Source organism: Notolabrus celidotus, chromosome 15, assembly GCF_009762535.1.
Source record: "Notolabrus celidotus isolate fNotCel1 chromosome 15, fNotCel1.pri, whole genome shotgun sequence".
Taxonomy (NCBI): Eukaryota; Metazoa; Chordata; class Actinopteri; order Labriformes; family Labridae; genus Notolabrus; species Notolabrus celidotus.
In genome coordinates this window covers 23,052,194-23,074,767 of record NC_048286.1, presented here as the reverse complement: position 1 = coordinate 23,074,767, position 22,574 = coordinate 23,052,194, and the positions used below count along the sequence as shown (strand labels likewise).

The following is a 22,574-nucleotide window of genomic DNA, read 5'->3' as shown; positions in this document are numbered from 1 at the left end:
TCCAATCCGGTCCGCAGGATGACTTCACAAAGTGAAAACGACTGATAGAGCACACCTGAAAGGCGCTCTAGGACTTTTTTTCTCAAAGTGAGGAAAAGGAATATTTGCAGTTTGCATAACCTGGTTGAATTTCATAGACTTTTTAGAGCACTTTAAAATCCAATCAACACTAAAGTTTACGTATATGTAGAAGCGGTGCATCCACCATTTTCGAAAGAAGCCTCATCTCATGCATATGCTTACCATACATGCGCTCCTTCACTACTAACACTAGCACTACACCCCTACATACAACACTGTCCAGCAGGCAAACTTCATGCTGGAGCAAGAGGGGTCCAAAATAGTCAACTTTACCTTATCCTTATTATAATCTCTGTTCTTTTGCTGTAAACATCACACACTGTGTCAGGTGATGAGGAAACCTGTGTGCTTGATGTGCTCACAGCAGGTTTCAGTCCTTAAAGAATATCATATTTGGCCCCACGATAAGACTCATCAAGGCAAAGAATACAATAGCTGTTTTTCTAAAAAGATAGTTCATGTTATGTGAACATTTTTAGACTGTACTTGTACTTTTTGGCACTAAAACAAAGGGAACAATTTGGAGTTGTCATTATTTACAGGGTTATTATAGAATAGAATAGAATAGAATGTACTTTATTCATCCCCCAAGTAGGAAATTCAGGTGTCTGGCAGATAAAATTATAAAAATCATATAAAACAAGTAATTCAGGTGACTGTCAGCTCATCTCCCATTGGCTAGAGAGTTATGAAGCCTAATGGCTGCAGGGATGAATGATTTTCTGTATCTCTCAGTCCTGCAGTGCAGAGAGATGAGCTGTCCACTGCTGCTGTTTCTCTGGTCCACAGAAGTTGTGAAGTGGATGATCTGTGTAATTCAGAATGGCCTCTAGCTTCTTCTGTGTGCATCTCTCTACCACAGCCTCCAGTGGGTCCAGCCCTATGGTCCAGCCTGGTTCCAATCACAGTGTCAGCTCTTTTCACTAGTTTGTCTAGTCGCCTCACATCCTTGTGTTTTATACTGCTTCCCCAGCAGACTGCAGCATAGAATAACACACTGGCCACCACAGACTGATAAAACATCTGCAGCATCATACTGCAGATGTCTAAGGATCTGAGCCTCCTTAAGAAAAAGAGGCGGCTCTGCCCTTTCCTGTAGAGTGCATCTATGTTAAGGGACCAGTCCAACTTGTTCTCCAGGTGTGCACCTAGATATTTGTAGGTTTTACAGTTTTACACTTTTATTATGTTATTATTTTACTGGTCCGGCCCACTTGAGATCAACTCTGGCCCCTGAACTGAAACGAGTTTTTTTTGACACCCCTGTATTACAGTTTCAATACACGCGCCACTGTTCGCGGGAGCTGTCATTGACAACCATCTGCACCAATCACATCAAAGCCAACTTTGTCTGAGCCAATCACAAAAGGCGTTGTTAGAATATGGGCGTGGCTTAAATTACAAATCGTTTGGGGGCTTTTACTGAAGCTATGATCTACAGTGAGTTACTGGGGAAGTTAAGGCATTATAAATCCCTACATGCGACAAAACGACAGAACCTGTACATACTTCAGAACGATAAGGGATTCTCGTTTATTTGATACTTTTAGTTTCAAGTTAAGATAGTTTAACGTCCACCTGTTGATCCAGTGAGCATCTCTGTTTACATTTAGCAAGCGTAGCTATGCTAGCTAGTTTGCTTGCTTTAGTGTAGTTTAAAAATTAAGGTTATACCAATGAAGCACAAACTATTAAGAGGCTGGATCATTTTTAAAGTAACACGTCAACAAACTAGCTGAAGTCAAGATTTACATTTTGAGTACGTGAAAAGTTTAACAGAAGATGTGACCAGGCTGAGGAGTCTGCTCAAACTGTCAGAGCACGGTTTGCACAGTTTGGGACTAAAACTGAGGTAAGCTAACTACATGACATGTTTTTACAGTTTGAGCTAACCTGCTATTACTTGACAGCTGCATATGACCCCTTTATCCTATCTCATACTGTCAGTCACCTGGGCCCAGTTTTTCAAAAACTTTAATCTGGATCAGAATGATCTGGATAGGATTAAATCTCCAAATTGTGTATTACAAAAGCAGAGATGGGATCCTGACAAAAGTGGGATATGGATTTGGTAATCCAATCCTGCCCAGAAACCAGATCAAATGTTGATTTTGGGTATTTCTAAACTCTAAGGTGGAGATTAGGATAGGTTTGATGCTAAAAGTCTGGATTATCCTGATCCCACTGGAAAGGTGGATTCAGGGTGGATTCAAGGTGATGTAGAGACATGTAGGACACGAGACATATTTAATCATTATTTTATTCAATGCTTGCATAGTAAAGCAACACAGATCATACCAAAACAGTATCCATTCTAAATTAAATAATTAAACATAAAATATTTTCAACTAGAATTTGAAAAACTAGATGCAAAAACAATAATTGGTCATTTCTTCCTCAGAAACTGTAATGCCAGCATCTTTCAGCCTCTCTTCGAAGAGGCGAATATGAAGCTTTGTTTCCCTCTGTTGAAGCAAAGTCCGTTCCAGCTGCTCCTCAGCTAGAGTGATCTGTTTCTCTGCCCTCTCAGTTTCTTTCCTCACCAGATCCCGATAGCCATCTGACTCTTGGGGTCTTTTACCAGACGTCACCTCTTGTGAGGCGGTTCTACCCCTGAAGAGTGGGGGTCCTCTTGTTGTTATTTGTCAGTGACCGGGGCATTAAAAGCATTAGTATGCTGACAAAAAAGTATTTTGTTTTACTTAATTTTTTTGTATCCCATGAGACATTTAATAACATACAATGTTAATGAAATGTATTACTGTGACCAGCAGATGCTGGCCTATTCAAAGACTGCAAATCTAGATTATATGATCCTGATCTTGTGGTATCTAAAAAGCCTTTGAAAAACCAGGACAAAATCTTCAAGATAACTTTTATCTGGGATAGCAAAAGGGGAAAACAAAATCTGGATTACTTTACCACTGAGTCTTGACCCTCCATCCCAGTCAGACTGTGTTCGTCAGGAGAGACCTCTCAGTGGTACATGCGAGAGAAGAGCTTTTGTTGGAAGTTTAAGCCCAACCTTCTGCAACTCCAGGGTAAAAGAAGTGTTTGCTGTCTTGGATCATATTATTTGACAACAAGTCAGTTATGCAACACGTCAACTTCTCTCATACTGATGAATTTATGAAGAGAGCAGATTCGGCTTACCAGCTGGACCAGCTCCAATAACACATAAATTAATTCAATTTTGTTCACTCAAACCACCTTCATAAGCCATCAGTTTAACCATGAAAATATTTGCATAGGTTTATTTCATCATAAGCAGGAAATCGATAATAAAAAATGCATCGTGGCAGTAATTTAACTAAACACACAGACACACAGTGACGTATGCATACATTCCAAGTTTTAATTTTATGATTTTGTAATAATAATGGTATTTGATTATGCTGTATTGTTACTTAAGCAATATTGTTTTTAGGCCTTAAATGGAGTTGTGAAAATAGATAACTTTTTTTGCAAGAGGAATGGCAGTAAACAAAGCAAGGATAACAACATTACCAAAGAGAAAATAACAAAATACACTCCTCTCTTTACCTGTTCAACCTCACATGGTGAGTCAGCCTCAGTCAAAGAAATGGAGCCTCTTTCTCTAAGGAAGAAGACAAGCTGTGTGCGTCAGGAGAACGCCTGTCTGAGCTTCCAGGATGAGCAGCTCATCAGCAACCTTGATGCTGTGCAGTATGACCTGGCCTCCTTTAAGACACAGGTATTTAAATGATCCACGACACAAGATGATTTTTGTACCTTTAAGATGCTCTTCCTTTGTCTTTTGATATATTCCTGTGGACTTCAAATGATTACTCAGAGAGATCTGTGTTCTTATATTTCATGTTTACTTGATGTATTGGCAAAAGAGATACTTTTTCACTCTAGCTACATAACAGAGTAATAACATGAAAAATCTGTTATCTGTAAGCATAAACTGTTGGAGACAAAACGCTGTTTGTTTTCCTCTTCAGGTTGGCCTCAGGGGCTCAGGGGTCGGAGCTAAAAACCATGTAGCAGTCATGAGTGAGCATATTCGACAGCTTCAAGCTGAGCTGGAGGCTCAGGCCAAAGATCTCAAGTAACAGCAAGACTTCAATTTATACTATACTATACTTTGATTTGATAGTGTTGAAAAATGTCATGCTCATTTCACATTGCCATTGTAAATAGGTGTGAAGATGATTTAACATAATGGTGGTCTTGTACAGTAATAGGTAATGCTAGAGTCCCCTGTAGACCTTTGTTGTTATTCTTGTTCTGGAGTACGCTTGATTGTGGCTTTTAATGATTTTTCCGTCTTCAAATAGTTACTCTTACTGGAACTTACCACTCGTTGTGTTTGTTTCACAGGGCAGCAGAGCTGAGGGCAGAGTGCAGCCAGGAAGCAGCCGCACACAGTGACATTGTGGTGACGAATCTCAGCGAGGAGCTGACTGTGCTCAGAGAAGAGCTAGACAACGTGACAGCACTGTGTAAACGGTGAAGCATCTGCTTTGATATTACACTCTTTTTTGTTATTCTGTGCATAAACAGATTTGCTAGCTTAGAAAACTGCATAAACACTATTTGAAATTCAACTACATTGCTGTTTGCCTGTGTGGCATTTTCTACATTTCAAAGCGAATTCTTTTCAAACTCTAAGCATGGTTTGACTTGAACTGACGTGAACCTGTTTTTGAAACACAATCAAATATTTAGTCTCAAATATATTTTCACAGCATGATGGAGTTATTATTTTTGTACTGATGTTCCACTTCATCCCTGTCAGAGCGGAGCAACAAAGGAACCAAGCACTACAAAATGCAGAGAAACTCAAAGAAGCATTCAAAGAATACAAAGCCATGATTTCCATGAAACTTGAAATGGTACTTTTGATTAATTTTGATATTTTCTTATTAATTTGATCTATTTTTAATATGAAGCTGCATGTGAACACCTAAACTCTGTTTCCATTTGTGTTTTAAAGGTGATGGAGAGTGAGTGCAAACTAAAAGAGAGTCTTATTGAGTGTGACAGAGAAAAAGAGGCGCTGGAAATGAAGTGCACTGCGTTTGAAAGAGAGAAGGTGGAGCAGAACCAAACCATTAGGTTTGCACTTAAGATTTATTCTGTCACATCATTGCTTCTTTGAATAGTGTTGGTAGTTATCAAAAGTTTTCAGGAGAAGTATCTGTGATTTGCTGCTTCACACATTTTCCTTTATCTTTCCTCTCGCCTGTGACTCAGCCGGCTGAAGGAAGAGGTGAGGCAAACTGAGTCTGCAGCTGCTGGCCTCCAGGTGCAGCTGGAGGAGGCAAGACAAAAGACCTTACAACTAGAGAGGAGGCTTAAGGAGCAGGGAGCAGAGTGCAGGGATCGGGCCTCTCTGCAGAAGGAGCTTGAAGACTTGCGGCATCTCAGCCAGAGTCTGGAGCAGAGGGTGGCTCAGAGTCACAGAGAGGCTCAGCAGAGCCAGACAGAGCTTGCCAGCCTGGAGGCAGCACTGACCCTGCTGCACATGCGAGAGGTGAAGAGAAATACACACAGTAACATGGTTATTGTGCTCACATATCACATGTTTTTTTCAGTAACCCACAACGGTAGACTTGAGGGACTGCTCCATGAAGACTGTGATTGTTTTCCTAAAACTGGTTTTGGTTCCACATAATTGTCAAAAAAGGCGACCATATTTATCACTGATCTTGTGCAGGGAGTTACGTGTTTGCTGACCCCATGTGTTATGTAATTTCAGCCTGCTGGGGGGGCATTGTGCATCAGGCCCTGCATGTTGCCTCAAGTGGACTATTCAGGAACTGCACACCTGCTGAAACTAAAGCCAGGTATGCTCACAAACCCCATGTTTACATCATGTGTTGTGTTATTTACAGCTGTTGACATGCATCTTAACTTTTATCCTATCATTTTTTTCACTCAAATTCAGCTGCTTACTCAGTTAATCCCTCTCCAATACTGAACCAAACTGCAGAAAAAGAAATGTATTTACATTTTTTTTAATCCTCTCCTTATCAACCAATTCTTGCAGGTGAAGGTTATCAGCAGCTTCTGCGAGTGCTGCAGCCGATTGAAGCAGAGCGAAACAAACAGAATAGCCTGGTCCAGCTGCTTCAGGAGCGTCTGAGCAGAGCCCAGGAGGAGATCTCCACCCTGCAAAGCTCCATGGCTCAGAGAGCCTCACACTACCAGAGTCTTCACACTGAAATGCTGGACAAAGTCAGCCAAGCCACAGATACAGAGAAAGAGGTGATACTCTGATCTCACTATGACCTCATTACTTTTTTTATTCACTTTCCTTTATTTTCATCCAAATTCTCTTCTTGAAGGTCAACATTTCCTCTCCGTCCTCAATTTCCTTAACATTATACGCTATATTATTATCTAACTGATTGTCCTTAGTTAACTCAAGATAAACTACAAATGAATCAAACCTTTTTGACTCTTCTAAATGTAACTTAAAAGGATGTTTTTCAAGATTTTAATACTCTTATCAACATGCTAGTGGACAGACATACTTGCTAAACGCAAATAATAATAATACATTTTATTTATATAGCACTTTTCAGAAACTCAAAGACACTGTACAACTGTTAAAATCAATACAAGCAAGGAACAAGGAACACAGATCAAACAAAGCAACAGTACAATCACAAATTAAAAGCTAAAGGTCAGCTTTTAAAAGACATTTGAAGGCTGAAGGTTCAGGGCAGTTTTGGATATGAGTGGGGAGAGAGTTCCAGAGGGTTGGGGCGGCTACGGAGAAGGCTCTGTCCCCTCAGGTTTGGTGCTTGGTTCTGTGAGGTGGAGACAGGAGGTTGGCATGTGAGGAACGCAGGTTATGGGAAGGAGTGTGATGGTGGACAAGGTCAGTGAGGTAGGGAGGGGCCTGGTGGTGGAGGGCTTTGTGGGTAAGGAGCAGGATTTTAGACTGTATGCGGTAGGGGACGGGGAGCCAATGAAGATGTTGGAGGGCAAGGGTGATGTGGTCACAGGAACGGGTGCAGGTGAGGAGGCGTGCAGCCGAGCTCTGAATGTATTGCATTTTATGGAGAACTTTGGAAGATGTGCCGTACAGGATGCTATTACAGTAATCTAAATGGGATGTGATGAATGCGTGGATAAGGGTTTCTGCGGCAGAGAAAGAGAAAAGTATGTTATTGCAACAATCAAAAATGATGAGAAACACTGTCCAGATAAATCTCCAGGAAGGTACTGCATGCTCCAAAATATACTGAAAGCACAACAAGCAACAACAAATGGACAAATTTACCTGAATGCAACATCACTTTGTAATACTAACTCAATTTAGTGTCCAACTTTAAACTTGTAAAGGATAAACTGTTTTACTAAGCAGCTCACCACAAAACAAAGGACCTCTGGCCTCACAACAACACACATTGTACAACATATGCGTTGGTTAGTTACATTTTTCCGTTGCTCAAAGATCATTCCCTGAATCCTTCACACTTAAAGCAAATTATCTCAAACAATGTAAATGTGTCTGACCTCACATGGGGGAAATAAAGGCCATGCTGAATAGTTTGCAGCAGAGGGCTCTCTGCATCAGCTGTGTGCTTTGCCAGCACGTGGTATTTAACGCACAACTTACTTGATTCACATCGGCAGTAAATGCAAATAACTTGTGGTGAGAATTATCAGGCTTTGCTTTGAAGCTGAACTTGCCATTCAACAGACTCATTTCTTTATCCATTTCTGCCTAAGGAGGTTTTTTTCTTTTTGCCATCCACAACATTACTGCTGCATCTCTTCCTACTTTCCCACAGAGCAGGCTGAGGGTTATAATCACAGAACATGTGCGTGTAAATCATGCGTCAAAGAAATCAGTGGCATAAAAGGAATCTGCGTTACCATGTAATTATCAAGTTAACTTTGATGGCCTTTTACATATGACTGCTTGTTATTGATGCTCAGAGGTCGTAACTTTAATAAGAATCATTTGTGAGGGAATCACATGTATCAAGCACTCACTGTTTGTTTTTGATCTCTGTTTCACTTCAGTTAAGAAGAAAAAGTGCTCGTGCAGCCGCGCTGGAGAAACAGCTGCAGGAAAAAACCTCGGCCTACAGTCAGGCTGCGCTGACCAACACTGAGCTGGAGAATCAGCTGCTGGTATAACACACACCCTTGATTCTTTTTTTATTAGTATAATTTGGTCATCATTAAGCCTCTGTTTACTACCTCTTGCTTGTTTTTTATTTGGCTCTTGCTTCTTCTGATGACAGGAGAAAAGCAGCACCCTCCAGCATTACCAGTCACTGATGACCAGAAAGCAAAGGGAGTACCAGCAGTCTCTGGAGAAGTGTAAAACATCTCACACTCAACAGTTCAACGAGCAGCAGCACAGAATAGAAATGGTGATCTACAACTACAACTTTGTCTCTCTCACTATCTCTTCATTACATCTCTACAGTTTGATTCTGTTACACCCCGCTTTAAAAGTTCATATTTAATCTTTTTCTGTTTGAGCTTATTCAGGTCGAATAAGTGTTTTAGAAGAGGGAGATATGTTTCACATCTGTCTTACCAAATCAACATCAACTGCAGGTCTGATACTTCCTCCTGGTTTGTTTCATGGTGTTTTCTCTCCTGCAGTTGCAGTTGTCTGTGGAGGAGGCTCAGTCTCGGGTTTTGGAGATGGAACAGGAGCTGAGCGCTCTCCAGAGGGAGCGAGATGATGCTCAGAGAGCAGCTCTCCTGGTGCAGAGTTCCTTAGACCAACTCTCACAGGTCAGGACAGGTCTTATTAATATAAAGGACCTTACTGGGTCAAGAAGAGTCAAAATGTTAGACTTGAGTTACAGGCACAACAATAATGATTGACCACTGGGACATACTAAGTGTTATGATTTTTATTTATTTATTTATTTATTGCACATAGCAAAGTACAAAACGAACATTGCATGTTCAATAACACGAGCCAATATAAAACAGATAAAATTCAATTGGAAAATTAACCACTAACATGTTATGTGCAGGAGGAGCCAAAAAACCCTAACAGGCCTGTCGAGTGGCCCTCCATAGAAAATAATCAACACAAAGACAAAGTATTAATGTAGAAACAGAATATCTACGTACAGAACAAAAAAAGACTAATAAGAGGGATTGATATTTAAAACAATGATGAAAATAAAATAAGGGAAAGTTAAAAAACAGACAAAACACAAAAGAACAGAATATTTATTTATAAGTTAGGAAAGTGGGGAGATTATGTGTTTGTAAATATGCATTAAAATTGAATCATGTTGCATTACTTAACTCACCTAACAGAAATGTTATGGATTGTTTCTTGAATGAGTTGAAATTTGTGTTACTTGTTATATGAGCAGGTAAACTGTTCCAAAAGTGAGGGCCTCTGTATCTGATGGAAAACTGAGAAAATGTTGTCAGAAAGAAAGCTGGATGGAGTTTATTTGCAGACCTTGTTTGGTAATGATGGATCTAAGAGTTAAACTGAAATAAATCCTGAAAGCTTACTGGGAGTAAGTTGTGAATGTATTGAAAGACAAAAATATTAGTTTGTAGACAGTGAAGATCAAAGATGGGGAGGATTTGTAATGATTGAAAAATAGGAGTAGAACTACTGAATCGATTGGAAAATGTGATAATTTTAATAAAACGTTTCTGCAGAGACCAAATACCATTAAGGTTACTTATAAAGGTGCTAGCCCAAACAATGTTGCAATAAGATATATAAGGATAAATCATAGTGTAATACAAGTTAAGAAGGATTTTCGTTGGCAACATTTTGATTTATGTACAGCAGAAGCAGGCTGAAGAAAGACTCAGTGAGGAGCTGCTGCAGAGTTTCAAAGACGAGGCGAAACAATCTGCCACCAAGGTTTGTACAAAGACATGATTCTCTTAGACAAACTCAAATAACTTAGGTTTAACTACAGAAACTCCTTCTGTTTGCACGTCAGGTGTGTGAACTGCAGTCCTGTCTGTCAGCATGCAGACAGGAGCTAAGCTCATACCTACAGCAAATGGAGGAAGTAAAGAATAACTATGAGACCGAGCTGCTGAAGAACAACGACAAGGTAAAGTGCAATGTACAGTGAGAAACTTTTAGAAAGAGAATATATAAGCATTTCTTTTCTTTGGGTCTTGTATCCTGCAGTCAGGCAGATCTTCTCTTCTGTCCCTCCTCCTCCTCAGGTGTCCTCCATGCAGGAGAAGCTCCACAGTGCCAGTCTGGTGTGCCAGAGCTCTGGTGAAAAGAACATGCAGCTGCAGCTTTCTCTGCAGCAGCAGCAGACCATGCTGACTGAGAGCACTGCTCACATCTCTGAACTGGAGGAGAGTCAGAGCCAGCTGCAGACACAGGTGGGCAAGTTAATGTACATCTGGATTTATATAAAACACCATGTGCTTCTCACCAGCGTTTACTGTTGCTGGGTTACGAAAGTAGTCATGCGACACTTCGGCTTTCCTAAGTAGTGACTGTTGGGTCTGCTTCAAAATGCTCTGTATGCTTCATACTTGCTTTCATTCAATGGCATTTTAAGAGAAATTGTGTCATAATATTAGCAGCAGCTCTGAACTCGAAAATTGTACCTCGAAAATATGAGTGTGATAACTTTTCTCATCCAAACTGTCCTCCCCGATTGTTGTTGACAAAGTTGATTCCAATAGTCTTGACCCTTCTTGATTCTGATTGGTCGGTGATCAAGAAGTGACACTGATGAGCATGGCAGTGTTCCGAAAGTTGAACGTTTTTGCACTGAGTTCACTGCCAGCACAAAAAACAGCTGCACTTTGCTTTCTTTTTTGCACTTTTGACATTTTTTATTCATAAGATTTAGCAACACTAGCAGAAATCTAGAGTAAATATTTGGACTCTAGTGTCATCAAGAATGTCACAGACTTATTTATTATGGAACACAAAAGTAATCTACTGAAAAATACAGAAGCTTTCCAAAGAAAACAAAACACAGAAAAAAAGATTTCTTACAGGAGTGTTTGTTGCTGTTGACCATCTCTTTATCTCACTTTCTGTGTCACATTTATTAGTTAGCAATCAGCTGTACTAATTATGCATTTAGGAAAATGAACCTTATTGAAAAAGTATAAACTGGTATCAAAAAAACTCTTCACATCTTAATTTCATCAGTTTCCACACACAAGTGGCTTCACTGTGAAATTGCAGCCTTGGGGCAACTTTCTGTTTCCCATTTTAGTCACAGAGTCCCATGTTTGGCAGTCAAAGGAGGAAACTCCCTTTCATAACACAAGTTATGTATTAAAGCAAATCAGTAGTAAGACTTATTGACTGATTGCACTTCTTATAAGACACATTTGGACTTAAGCCAATCAGATAGTTGAGACTTGGTTAAACTTAGGTCTCTGCTTGGTAAACCGAGGGCTGTTCTGACAGGCTGTGAGAGCTCCCTCACAATGATGCACATCAAGTTGACTGAGTCTAGCCAGGGGAACTCCTCTTACGAGCCTGATTCTTATCCTGATTTATTTTGAAATCACTTACAAACCCAATTCAGTGCCCTTAATTGTACACATGGACATTTGTTTGTGATGCATTCATTTGCATCAGCAAAGTGCAGCACACACAGAGCAGGAGATAAACACAAGTAGGCCAGACTCTATCAGGTAGCTATGCAAACACATAACATGAACTTGTGCTAAAGCTGAATCATTGATTCTAATTTTAGCTTGTTGTTTCATTTATAATGCAGCCGGTTGCACCCTCTGTCATTTACAACAAACATAGCAAACAGAACACCATTCAGGTTGAAAAGCTGAACATGGACACTAACGTTTAGCATATCTTTCCACAGGAGGTTAGTTGCTTTAAGGAGAAGATTATCAAGGAAATGTTGCATTTTGTAATTTTTTTGATTAGGAGGTCAGATTGCTTGTGGAGCAGGATCAGTCCAAGACTAACAACCTCTGAAGTGAGTTAGGACTTGGAGTTTAGAGACCACATCTATGAGTAAAGTGTGAGCTGTGAGCCGTAGATATCATCGTTAGATGATCCTGATTGCTTCTGGTCAATTTGGTCCACCCTTCTTATGCTCTCCTATTTTCCTGCTTTTTTTACTGCTAAAGCCAGTTGAAACGTTGTTGGATGAGACTACTTTTACTGCACATCAAAACGGTACACCAGGATACCAAACTCCTGTTCTGCACATACAGATTCTGCTTTTAAAAATGTATAAACTGTATATTTTCAATTGATAGAACAATTGAACAGAGACTGAAAACAGGAGGCTGACAGTCAAACCTGTGGCCGATGCGTCAAGGACCATGATTCCGTCAAACTAGCTCCCTAGATACTGCTTTGTTTACGGATACTTTTTAACAGAAAGAACAGGGAATTAAGTTGTTTACATACCTTCATACAATCAGTTACTAATCCAGAAAATTGATTGAAAATGATGATGACAACCATCATGATACCCCTTATCTCTAACCCGTACTAAAGGCTTTTAGTCCTCCTTTAGATCCTCTTTCATGGTACAGCCTTCTGGTCTGCTCTTCATGGGCTTCCTTCCCTGGATGTCCTGATTATTCTTTTCTCCACCGATGAGTAAAATAATGATTACTCCTCCTGATGTTGTGTCTGTCTGCAGGTGTCCAGTCTGGAGCAGCAGCTGGAACGAGCCCGGGCTGCTCTGCAGAGCGAGGTAATGAACAGAGAGCAAGAGGTGCAGGAGAGAGACCAAAACCTGCAGGAGGTGAACCAGCAGAACACACAACTTTCTGAATCTGTCAGGTAAGCACACAGCAACACACACTTAAGTCTCCTATTGCACATTACTGTGGTTAAGATACAGAAGCTTTAGTGAAAGTTGATAGTTTAGTTATTTCAGGAGCATAATTAATATTCAGCAGTGCATTAACAGAATATTCTGAAGTTTCAAATTCAGTGCCATAATCTGAAGTTAGTTTTGGTAAATGTTGTATAATATCTTTATTTAGTTATGTGTGGGGCTTTTGTTTGTCCCTGTTTTCGGACAGAACATTCTCGCTAGTGTTTTTTGTTTCCTTGACCTGCAGCGAAAGCACTCAGACTCAACAGACAGTGGGACAGTCTCATGATTAAACCACAACCAATATGTCTGCAGGCATAAAAAAAGCCCTTCCCCAACCCATTTCATCCATGTTCATGTGTGTATATAAATAAGGATCCTGCTCCAGACTTAGATAGAAGCCCGGTGTGTTCAGGTCCTACATTCAAACATGTTGATTGTTTGAATGTGCCATTAAAAGGCACGTTTGTATAGCTCAGTTTGGCAGCTCTAACAGTTCTAGAGGATTTCATTTTCCTTAAATCCACGATGGGGGCTGTGCTCACATTAAGGTGAGGAAATGAAGACGTGGACTCCGCTTCAAGTTGAGGCTTTTTTTTCTCTGCACTTTATTGCTGCACAATTTCTGAGAAATGATGTGTTTTGTGTTCTACTCTGTGTGTCCTGCAGCCAGCTGTCCTCGGAGATGAAGGAGTGCCGAGGGGAGCTGGATTCTAAGGAGTCAGAGCTGAAACGCTTGAGGAGAGATGTGGCTGTGAAGACGTCTCACATAAGCCGCATGGAGGAAACCCTAAAAAACCTGACTAATCAGCTCGACAGAAAGACGGACATTGGTATGTTACAGCTTCATATTTCAGTCTGTTATTTTACTCATTTTTCTTCTTCGCTTGCTGGCTTCCTCTTAACTTTTCCATCTTGCTTCTCCCAGTTGTTGATCTAGAAGAGAAGCTCCATCGCTGCGAGGCTGACAGGCTCAACAGCATCCGGCGGGTCCAGCACCTGGAGGGACAGCTTCAGGACGTGCAGCGAGAGCTGGCCGATACTCTGGAGCAGCTACAGACACTCAGAGATGTTTTGCAGAGAACTCAAACTACTGCAGATGAGCAGCAAGAGAAGGTGGAAAAGCTGACTTTCCAGCTTAGGTGAGGAAATATCCTTCAGCCCACAGGGATGAGCCTCAGGCTTACAGCACAAGCTGTTGTTCTGGCCGTTTGGGACTTGAGATATTACGCACATTTGTATTTTAAACACACCGGTAGTCACACAAGCACAGCCATGGATCTTGCTACTGAAGTGTCTTGAAAATGAAGATTATTCTTACTGACAAGCTCCCTTCATGTTTGAGATGTTACAATGTTCGTTTTTATATGATTAAGGAGTCACTTTGCTACCCTAAGTGGAGCCTATGTAATGTGTTATGTGATTTTTTGTGACTGTTTTTCACGTATTTTGCTGATTTGTGATGTTTTTATGAATTTACAAGGCATCACTGATACAGATGAAACTGTGAAACACTGTGTGTAGATATCGTTCATCAAGCACTCAACGGGATTCATGCATGGCTGAATAATTTCCTTTGGGAAAGAAAAAACAATAGGATGTAAATATTAGTCATTCTATCTGCTCCTTTAATGTGTGTCAGAGCAGAATGTGCTCACACAGCAATGGAAACAGATTAAAAAAACATTTCTAAAAAAAGAACATTACTTTATTTAAATAATAGATCTAAGCTACATCCACAAGCCCTGTTCCACACAATAACGCACTGAAATTAAACTTGTAAATACTCAAACTAAAGGTCAGTCTAAAAATGTTCAACAGTTAACTCACATAGCAAGTCCATGATTCTAATGAGTCACACTGTTAAAGTTCCCAGTCCTGGTTCTTCAAATCACTTAGCTGATGAGTGTGTTTCAAATGTTGAAAAAAAAAAAGGTTTATAATAAACAACCCATTAAAAGATGTGTGTGTGGCTTCACAGTGAAACCCAGAGGGAGTTGGAGGAGAGAACTCACGAGGTCTTAGACATGGACAGTGCACTGAAGGAAAGACAGGGGGAGCTCCAGAAGCGAGCACAGCTGGTACAAAACACACACGCACACACACACACATACATGCACACACACGCACACACATACACGCACACACACACACACACACACACACACACACACACACACACACACACACACACACACACACACACACACACACACACACACACAGAGCTATCAATATAATTTCATTTGCAGGTTTTTTTGGGCTGCATTCTGTCCTCTAATTTATTTCTTGTCCTCATGTCATCCTCAGCTGGCACAGCTGGAGGTGGCCATCAGAGATCACAAGCAGGAGATGGAGAGGAAGGTGGAGTCAGTGCAGCAAGACCTGGAGGTCAGAGAGCGAGAGCTGAGAGACGCACGGAACGAGCTCACGGACAGAAACATGAAGGTAAGGAAAGAAACTTGTGACAACATGGTTACATGTCTTAGTGAGTGAACTTTGACTCAAGAGACAATTCCATAAGAGTAACTGTGAAGCCAACTCAACCTATCAAGTGAGGTCACAAATGTAACTTCCTGTTTCAGATGTAAAACACTACATTAAAGCCCCTCAGGATTTGTTTACTGTCTTAATATTTACCTAATACACAGGATATTTAGATATCACCTCCATCTTTCTCCAAAACATAGAGCAGAAGAAGAGACTTCTCCCACACTCTCCTCACTGCTTACAGCTGTTTGTAACCTGTCTGAACTGTGTCTTATCTTACTGATTCAGTAGGATTACTCTGAATCAGGGCTACATGATTTATTTTAGAACTTTTCTTCTTTAAATTATGTTTGCTATAAGAATACAGGTAAAAACTAGAACAAGTTTAACATTAAATTTGATCAAATCCAACTAATATACCATTTAAATTTAAAGTTATAAACTAGATTAATGAAGTACAAAATATCAAGAAAATGTCAACACATTTAGAACCAAATACGATTATTAATCAGTTGAAATGTATGTGAGAGTTACACTGGATGAAAAGATTTAATAAAATAAAAGTAAGTTGAGTGATAAAAAATTCAAATATTTTTACAGTCCATCACAAATTTCTGACAGCACATGGCACAAAGAAGTTTGGCCTCTGGTGATTTAAACTGCATAATGAAATCTGATGAGAGCACAGTATGAGCTGTTAGGTAACACTGACAGTGACGCAGATCAGCTCTGGACGTATAAACATTTTTATAACACTTTTTTCAAACATGGAGGCTACTTTAAAAAAAGCTGATCAGTTGAGTAAAGTTTTCCTAGTTGGCTTGGCTCTCTGATAAACCCTGAATCCCAACTATGATATTTTTGAAAGCTTGTAAGGTGACAGTGTTCTGTCCACTGGGAACAGCCTCAAACCTTTCTTTAAATCCACTCTATTAAGTCATAAGATCACTTTACAGGTGCAGTGATTGCTTCAGAGAAGTTCATAGTATTAATGAATTCATTCAGACTACAAATAGGAGATGTGTTATAGACAACATGATCACCCTTTTTGCTTGTGTGTGTATTAGGAGTCCCAGGAGCTGCATGTGTGTCAGCAGAAACTTCAAACTGTAATGCAGGAGCTTGAAGAAAGTAGACATCACTGTGAGACTTTGACCAGAGAGCTGGACTCCACCAAGCTGCAGGACAAAGACAAGGTAGAAGCAATATTAATCCGTTTATTGTTGTTATGATCATTATTAGTAGTAGTATTAGTATTGTTATCACCATCATCATTATTATTGCTATTATTATTATTATTATTATTATTATTATTATTATTATTATTATTATTATTAATAATAATAATAATAATAATAATAATAGTAGTAGTATTATCATTTTTATTATTATTATTATTATTGTTGTTATTATTATTATTATTATTATTATTAATAATAATAATAATAGTAGTAGTAGTAGTAGTATTATCATTATTATTATTATTATTATTATTATTATTATTATTAGTAGTAGTAGTAATAGTGTTATTATCACCATCATTATCATTATTGTTAATATTATTATTATTATTATTATTATTATTATTATTGTTGTTGTTGTTGTTGTTGTTGTGATTATGATTATTACCTATATCACCTTTACTTAACTGTGTTGAAATAAAGAAGTTGTGATCTGTCTACTGACTTGGTTCCCTGATTCTCCTGATGAATTGTATCACATTACTGAGTGTCAAGACAGTATCTTCAAAAAAAGATTTAAGACAAAGCCATTTGTTCTTTATAACCATAAAGGATGTTTCAGTTTCTATTAAAAACAATAGGAAATGATGGTGAATAAAAGAATGACTAACTTAATTAGATGTATTGTAGTTGCTAAAACTACTGCTATCAGTTTCACCACTATCATCTCTCTTCTTCTGCATTTCCCATTATCCCTCTTTCTAACCTAACTCGGTCTTAGCAGATGTCTGTCTAACATGAGTCTGGTTCTGCTCGAGGTTTCTGCCTGTTAAAGGAAGTTTGTCCTTGCTGCTGTAACTAGCTAAATGCTGCAAAGTGCTCTGCTCATGGTGGATTAAGATGAGATTAGATCGAGTCCTGCCTGTAAGAGGGGACTGTGTCTTATCCTGTCTTGATGTTGGGTCTTTGTTAATGATTTAAAACAGAGTACGGTCTGAACCTGCTATGTTTGATAAGAGTTCTGGGATAACATTTGTCATGATTTAGCTCTATTTAAAAAGATAAATAAAGATTGATTGATCGATCTTTGTAGTAAGATTTGCATGTACGTGTGTGCGTTTTGCAGGAGGTCCGGCTCGGAAGAGTGGAGGAGCAGCTGGCTTTGAAGGAGGCGCGTTGGCTGAAGTTGGAGGCCAGGCTGCAGAGCACCATCACCTCTTTAGATCAGGAGCTGGAATTGGAGAGGGAACAGCACAGCAAGGAGGTACTGTATCTGTTGTGGGCAATGACTCATTCATCCCTTCCTCATTTCATTCCTAACAACAATCTTTTTTCTTGAGAATGTCATTAAAGAGGGATATCCTGTTCCTAGGTATTATGTGTCTGATAAGCTTCCCTTTAGTTCCCCCAACATCCACTCTCTGCACACAGCTCCCACGCCCTCTATCTCTTGCCCCCCCTCTGTCTCTGCTTTGGTGACTGTCTTCATCAGCTGTATGTTTAAGTAAACTTTATCTATACAGACAGAAGTCACAAAGTGCTGTACATCAAGAAAATACAATGTACAGAGAAAAACATCACCCAAAGTTAGCCCCACTGAGCCACATATTAAAAGTCCTTTGAGACAACAACTTTATTTTGGCAGCCCTACACCAAACTGTTATTACAAGCTTGAGTCATCATTTGTTGTGCAGGCTGTTGGGTTGTCCTTGCAGGTATGTAATAAAAGTCTTATGGGTTTATGGTCAGCCCTTCCAGTTCACACTTTCGTTCCTTCATTCTGTCTGATTTCTTTTCCTCTTTTTTAGACGTCAACATCACTGTGAGAGTTCCTTCTTTTTAACCACATACAGTTTCTCTTCTTTGTACTCCATGTCTCCCACATACAGATGATGACATCATGATTTCTGCTTCTTCTGCTACCGCCTTTGGGCCAATTTTAGCGTTCAGAGCAGTAAATCTAGCTTTATTTCAACATGTAAAAAAAACCCAAACTGGTCTCATCTGCCTGTTTTCCCTTCCTCTCCAGCTGGAGTCTGTGCAGCAGACTCGAGGCCAGCTCCTCAAGGTCTCTGAGCAGATCTCCTCCACCATGCGCTCCTCCCAGGAGCAGCTCGCCACTAAACTTCAGGAGAGCCAGAACCAACTTGAGCATGCCAAGGCGGAGTGTGATCAGACCAAAGCCCAGCTGGACCAAACCAAGAGTGAGATGGATCACACTCGGAACCAACTCAGCAGACTGCAAACTCAGAGAGACCTGATACAGGCCGATCTCCTGCAGAGTAAAGCCCAGCTGGAGGAAAGCAGGATCCTGTACGAGCAGACCAGAGCCCAGAACGGTCACCTCCGGGTCCAGCTGGAGCAGCTTATTGCCCAATTCAATCAGGCCAGAGTCCAGACGGAACAGCTCCAGGGCCAGCTCCAGGCCTCGGAGAGGGACATGGAGACATCCAGCGAGTCTCTGCTCATCAAGGTACGGTTACATAGAGGTTGAATTTGGTCCCTGTATTTGCCAGGATTCAGTATTTCTCATGTGTGGACTGGAGGATGGGGGCTGAGGGGGCTAATATGGACTGAAACTATTTGAATGTAATCATGTCACTATTTTTTAATTCTTCTTTAGAATTTGTAAAATGCTAAATTTCTCTCAAAAAGTACTTAAATCAACCCTTCTTGCTCCCATTATTTTCCTTTTTATTCCCCCGCACACACTTATACAGTCTCTTACCACACACAGCTGCTTTCCCTTTCAGGTCTCTGTCTCTTTAGAGTCGTCAGAATTTTAACTGAACCTCTTTTCTCTTTTGTTTCCCACCCATGAATGTGTTGTTTAAGAGGAGGCCCTCTTGTTAATAGAAAAAGGGTAAACAATGGAAACCATGGTAGTGGTTAACTACCCATTTCAGAGTATCTGATTGGTCAATAGAGTCAACACTTTGAACATACCTGGTGGGAAAATGTTTGTTTGGAGAACTTCCTGTTAGTTCAAGGTTTGTGTTCTCCCTGCAGGAGTCCGAGGTGACCCGTCTCCAGGCCAAGATTTCCAGTCTGGAGCGAGCTGTTGACCGCCAGAATCTTTACAACCACACTCTCTCCCTCCCTGCTGCTCCCTCCTCAGACAGCTCCTCCCCTCCACACCTCCTTCTGTCTTCACCCAGAAAGTTTCAGACAGCTACCCTGACTTCTAACAACGCTCTCTCGACTCACCTTTACTCACCAACGCACCACAGAACCTGCTTATCGCCTCCTCCTCACACACACCTTCAGCACTCCTCAGCTCATAGTTTTTCAAACCAAACTTGTGATTGGCTGCAGAGAAGCAGCGTCGACTCCTCTCTGGATCTCCCTCCGAGCCTGAAGGCCACACTGAAGGAGGCTCTGAGCAAGCAGCCATGGGATTCCTCCTCCTCCTCCCCCTCTGTTTCCTCTTTCTCCACGGACACAGGGGACCACAGCTGGCAAGGCTTGAGTACCACTGAGGCCACATTGACCTCTGACCTCTCCTTTAACCCACTTACATACATGCTGCACAGGCAGGATGATGGAGACTTGCAGGAGGGAGAGGAGGAGCAGACGAGTGAGTCGAGGAGAGAGTCTGTGAGCACTCTGGTGGCTGAGGAGGAGGAGGAGGAGGAGGAGGGGGGGACGGATATGAGCACATTGACAGGGATGCTAAGGTTTGTGAATCAGACGTTAGCGATGCAGGAGGACCCGTCTTTATGGAGCTCCACGGCAATTTCACAGAGCGAACGCAGCCTTGAACCTCAGGTAAAAACTGAACCCTTGTCTCATATGTACAACAATTAGTCAGCCAGTCAACAGAAGTTCAAAGCAACTGTGAGGAACTTTTATTTTGAATTAATTCATGTGCCTTAGTTGGAGAAAGTAGTCCCTCTTATTTATTTTTGTCATTCTGTCCTGCAAATACACGAGTAGTTTTCCTTAATATAAATGCCTTCCAAAATACATGCAGTGCTCAACAGGGCAGTATTTTGGCTTCACAACAAACCGGAGATGGAGACGTGCCATCCATCTTTATATTCAGTAAATGCTCCAGCTTCTCTTCTGTGAGGAAATCATTGATTTCCCTCATTTAAAGCATCTGTTGTGACTATTCTGACCTGGTTTTAGACGCACTTCTAAAAGAGTCCAATGTCCAATCTGGTGTTATCGTTTGCGTTACTTCTTGCCATTTATTGATTCAAATGATAAACAGGTACAGACAACTTACTTTGCCGGTAAAATACGTGATGAGGATAACAGTGCGGTCTAAGACGAGCGGTAAAAACCATGTGCTCTTCCCGTTCCCAAAATCACTGCTTCACCAGTGCCCCCTTTTGTAGCATTTACCTGCCCGTTTACTCAAAGTGCTCCTACACTTACCCTACACTTACCTACAACAGGACAAGACTTGGGAGCAAGGGGTGGACCATAATATTGTTTAGTGTAAAAAATGTAAACATTCATGTTCATTCAAAAATGGGTGGGGTTTGATAACTTAAATCTTTAGAATAGCCATCAAGGCCTTTTATCTGTCACTGATAAAATACATTTCAAAGAGCCTCTGTGGCCACTGCCCGGGTCTTCAAGTGCTGATGCTGCTTGCTCCATAGATATCAGTTCCAAATAATCTTTAAGCCAGCTGTCAATATCAAAACATTTTGGTTTTCTTACCTTCCAATTCATTAAAATTGTCCATTTCACAGATAGAAATGCTAACGTGATCAAGTGTTGTAATTCTCTGGATGTTACTCCATCTATCTTGTTTCCCAGTAGGGCCACTGTAGGACATAATGGTATATTGATATCAAATATTTTGCACAAAAAATATTTTAAATCAGTTCAGTACCTCTGGATCATAATAATAATAATAATACATTTTATTTAAAGGCGCCTTTCTCGACACTCAAGGACACAGCATCTTAATTTAAAATCTTTGGATATTGGATCGTTGTGCAGACAAAAACAATGTAAAAAACAACTTGAGGGTTATGTGGTAAGAAGACCATTTTATGTTTCTTATTTACTAAACACTTATTTACTAACTTCCAACTTCAGAAAAATATGTTGTTCTAACTCATAGTAGGAAGCTGATTGACTAAACACACTCAATATCATAACTATAAAAACATGATGGTGGTGTATACAGTTTAGCAGCACCGAGTTTAGCACATTTGAATTTCTCTGATCCATGTTTTTTTCCCCCTTTATAGAGAGACATCAAGGACACATGAGTTGTCACTGAGTGGGCGACCAGAGGAGAAGAGAACAGCTGTTTACACTGGTGTCATCACTGTGGGTTCAAGTACATGTAATAAAGCCCTGCATTGATGAACATCCCTCATCATTCTGTTCCTCTGGTGTGTGATTGAAATCAAGATGACTTCCCAAATCAGTGAAGCGATCACTACATTGAAGGCTGTAAATGATTCACTGTGGTGCCATTTCATATAGTACAAATGTAGCAGCTCATGTTGTATTTAACTGATATTTATATTTCTACACATTTTTAAATAAGCTAAGTGAATAAAACGTTTTGTACAAAGTATTTTCCTTTCCTTTTTTTATGTTCGTTTGTCTATGATTGTGGTTCTTGGTCATTCTCCAGAGAGATTTAAAACCCATCTTACTCCAGCATCTGTCCAAACGTTCCCATTAACGTCCGTGGGATCGTGTTTCCAGAACAACTGGCAGCGGCAGGAGAAGAATTTTTGGCTCAGGACTTGGTGGGGGGGTCACGCAGAATCTAATGCAGACTGAAGCTGGCTAGATTGGATTGGAGAGACTCGTGTTTCTTACATAACAGGAACATTGGAGATGTGAGGTCTGTGAAGGGTTTTAACTCCATAAGGCAGTTTACACATCACTGTGTTTCTGTTTGAAAGTTGCAGCTAGCAGCCTTTTAGCTTGGCATTAGTCACTAGAAACAAAGCAAAATGTCTGGCTTGGTTTTTCCTTATAGTAAAATCTACCTAACCAGAAGCTATGGTGCTCTACGTGTAGTTTGGAAACTTCACAGAAAGTCACTGTTACAAGCTTAAGA

General features: G+C 40.4%; 1 protein-coding gene across 3 annotated transcripts; it reads left to right on the top strand.

The window, feature by feature from the left end:
* Positions 1-1,463: 1,463 nt before the first annotated feature.
* ccdc18 (coiled-coil domain containing 18) lies at positions 1,464-22,079 on the top strand. 3 transcript variants are annotated; one of them, XM_034703486.1, is made up of 25 exons: positions 1,464-1,933; positions 3,651-3,796; positions 4,050-4,156; positions 4,429-4,557; positions 4,847-4,943; positions 5,045-5,166; positions 5,305-5,584; positions 5,810-5,897; positions 6,101-6,318; positions 8,092-8,202; positions 8,316-8,447; positions 8,686-8,820; positions 9,854-9,931; positions 10,014-10,130; positions 10,249-10,416; positions 12,681-12,823; positions 13,530-13,693; positions 13,789-14,002; positions 14,842-14,941; positions 15,171-15,308; positions 16,418-16,546; positions 17,658-17,795; positions 18,561-19,004; positions 19,541-20,299; positions 21,745-22,079. In XM_034703486.1, exons 2-25 carry the CDS (start codon positions 3,665-3,667, stop codon positions 21,763-21,765), a joined length of 4,164 nt encoding a protein of 1,387 aa, XP_034559377.1. In that variant the 5' UTR covers positions 1,464-1,933; positions 3,651-3,664; the 3' UTR covers positions 21,766-22,079. The 3 variants fall into 3 exon arrangements, with proteins under 3 accessions (XP_034559377.1, XP_034559379.1, XP_034559378.1); XM_034703488.1 differs by having other exon boundaries at positions 1,465-1,933; positions 9,857-9,931; XM_034703487.1 differs by having other exon boundaries at positions 1,465-1,933; positions 3,625-3,796.
* The last annotated feature ends 495 nt before the right edge of the window (positions 22,080-22,574 follow it).

Bases quoted from the DNA above. Each gene is read 5' to 3' on its own strand.
- ccdc18 (XM_034703486.1), top strand. From the start codon at position 3,665: ATGGAGCCTCTTTCTCTAAGGAAGAAGACAAGCTGTGTGCGTCAGGAG. The intron at 4,558-4,846 runs GTGAAGCATCTG...CATCCCTGTCAG, and splicing joins GTGACAGCACTGTGTAAACG to AGCGGAGCAACAAAGGAACC. The intron at 17,796-18,560 runs GTACTGTATCTG...CTTCCTCTCCAG, and splicing joins GGGAACAGCACAGCAAGGAG to CTGGAGTCTGTGCAGCAGAC.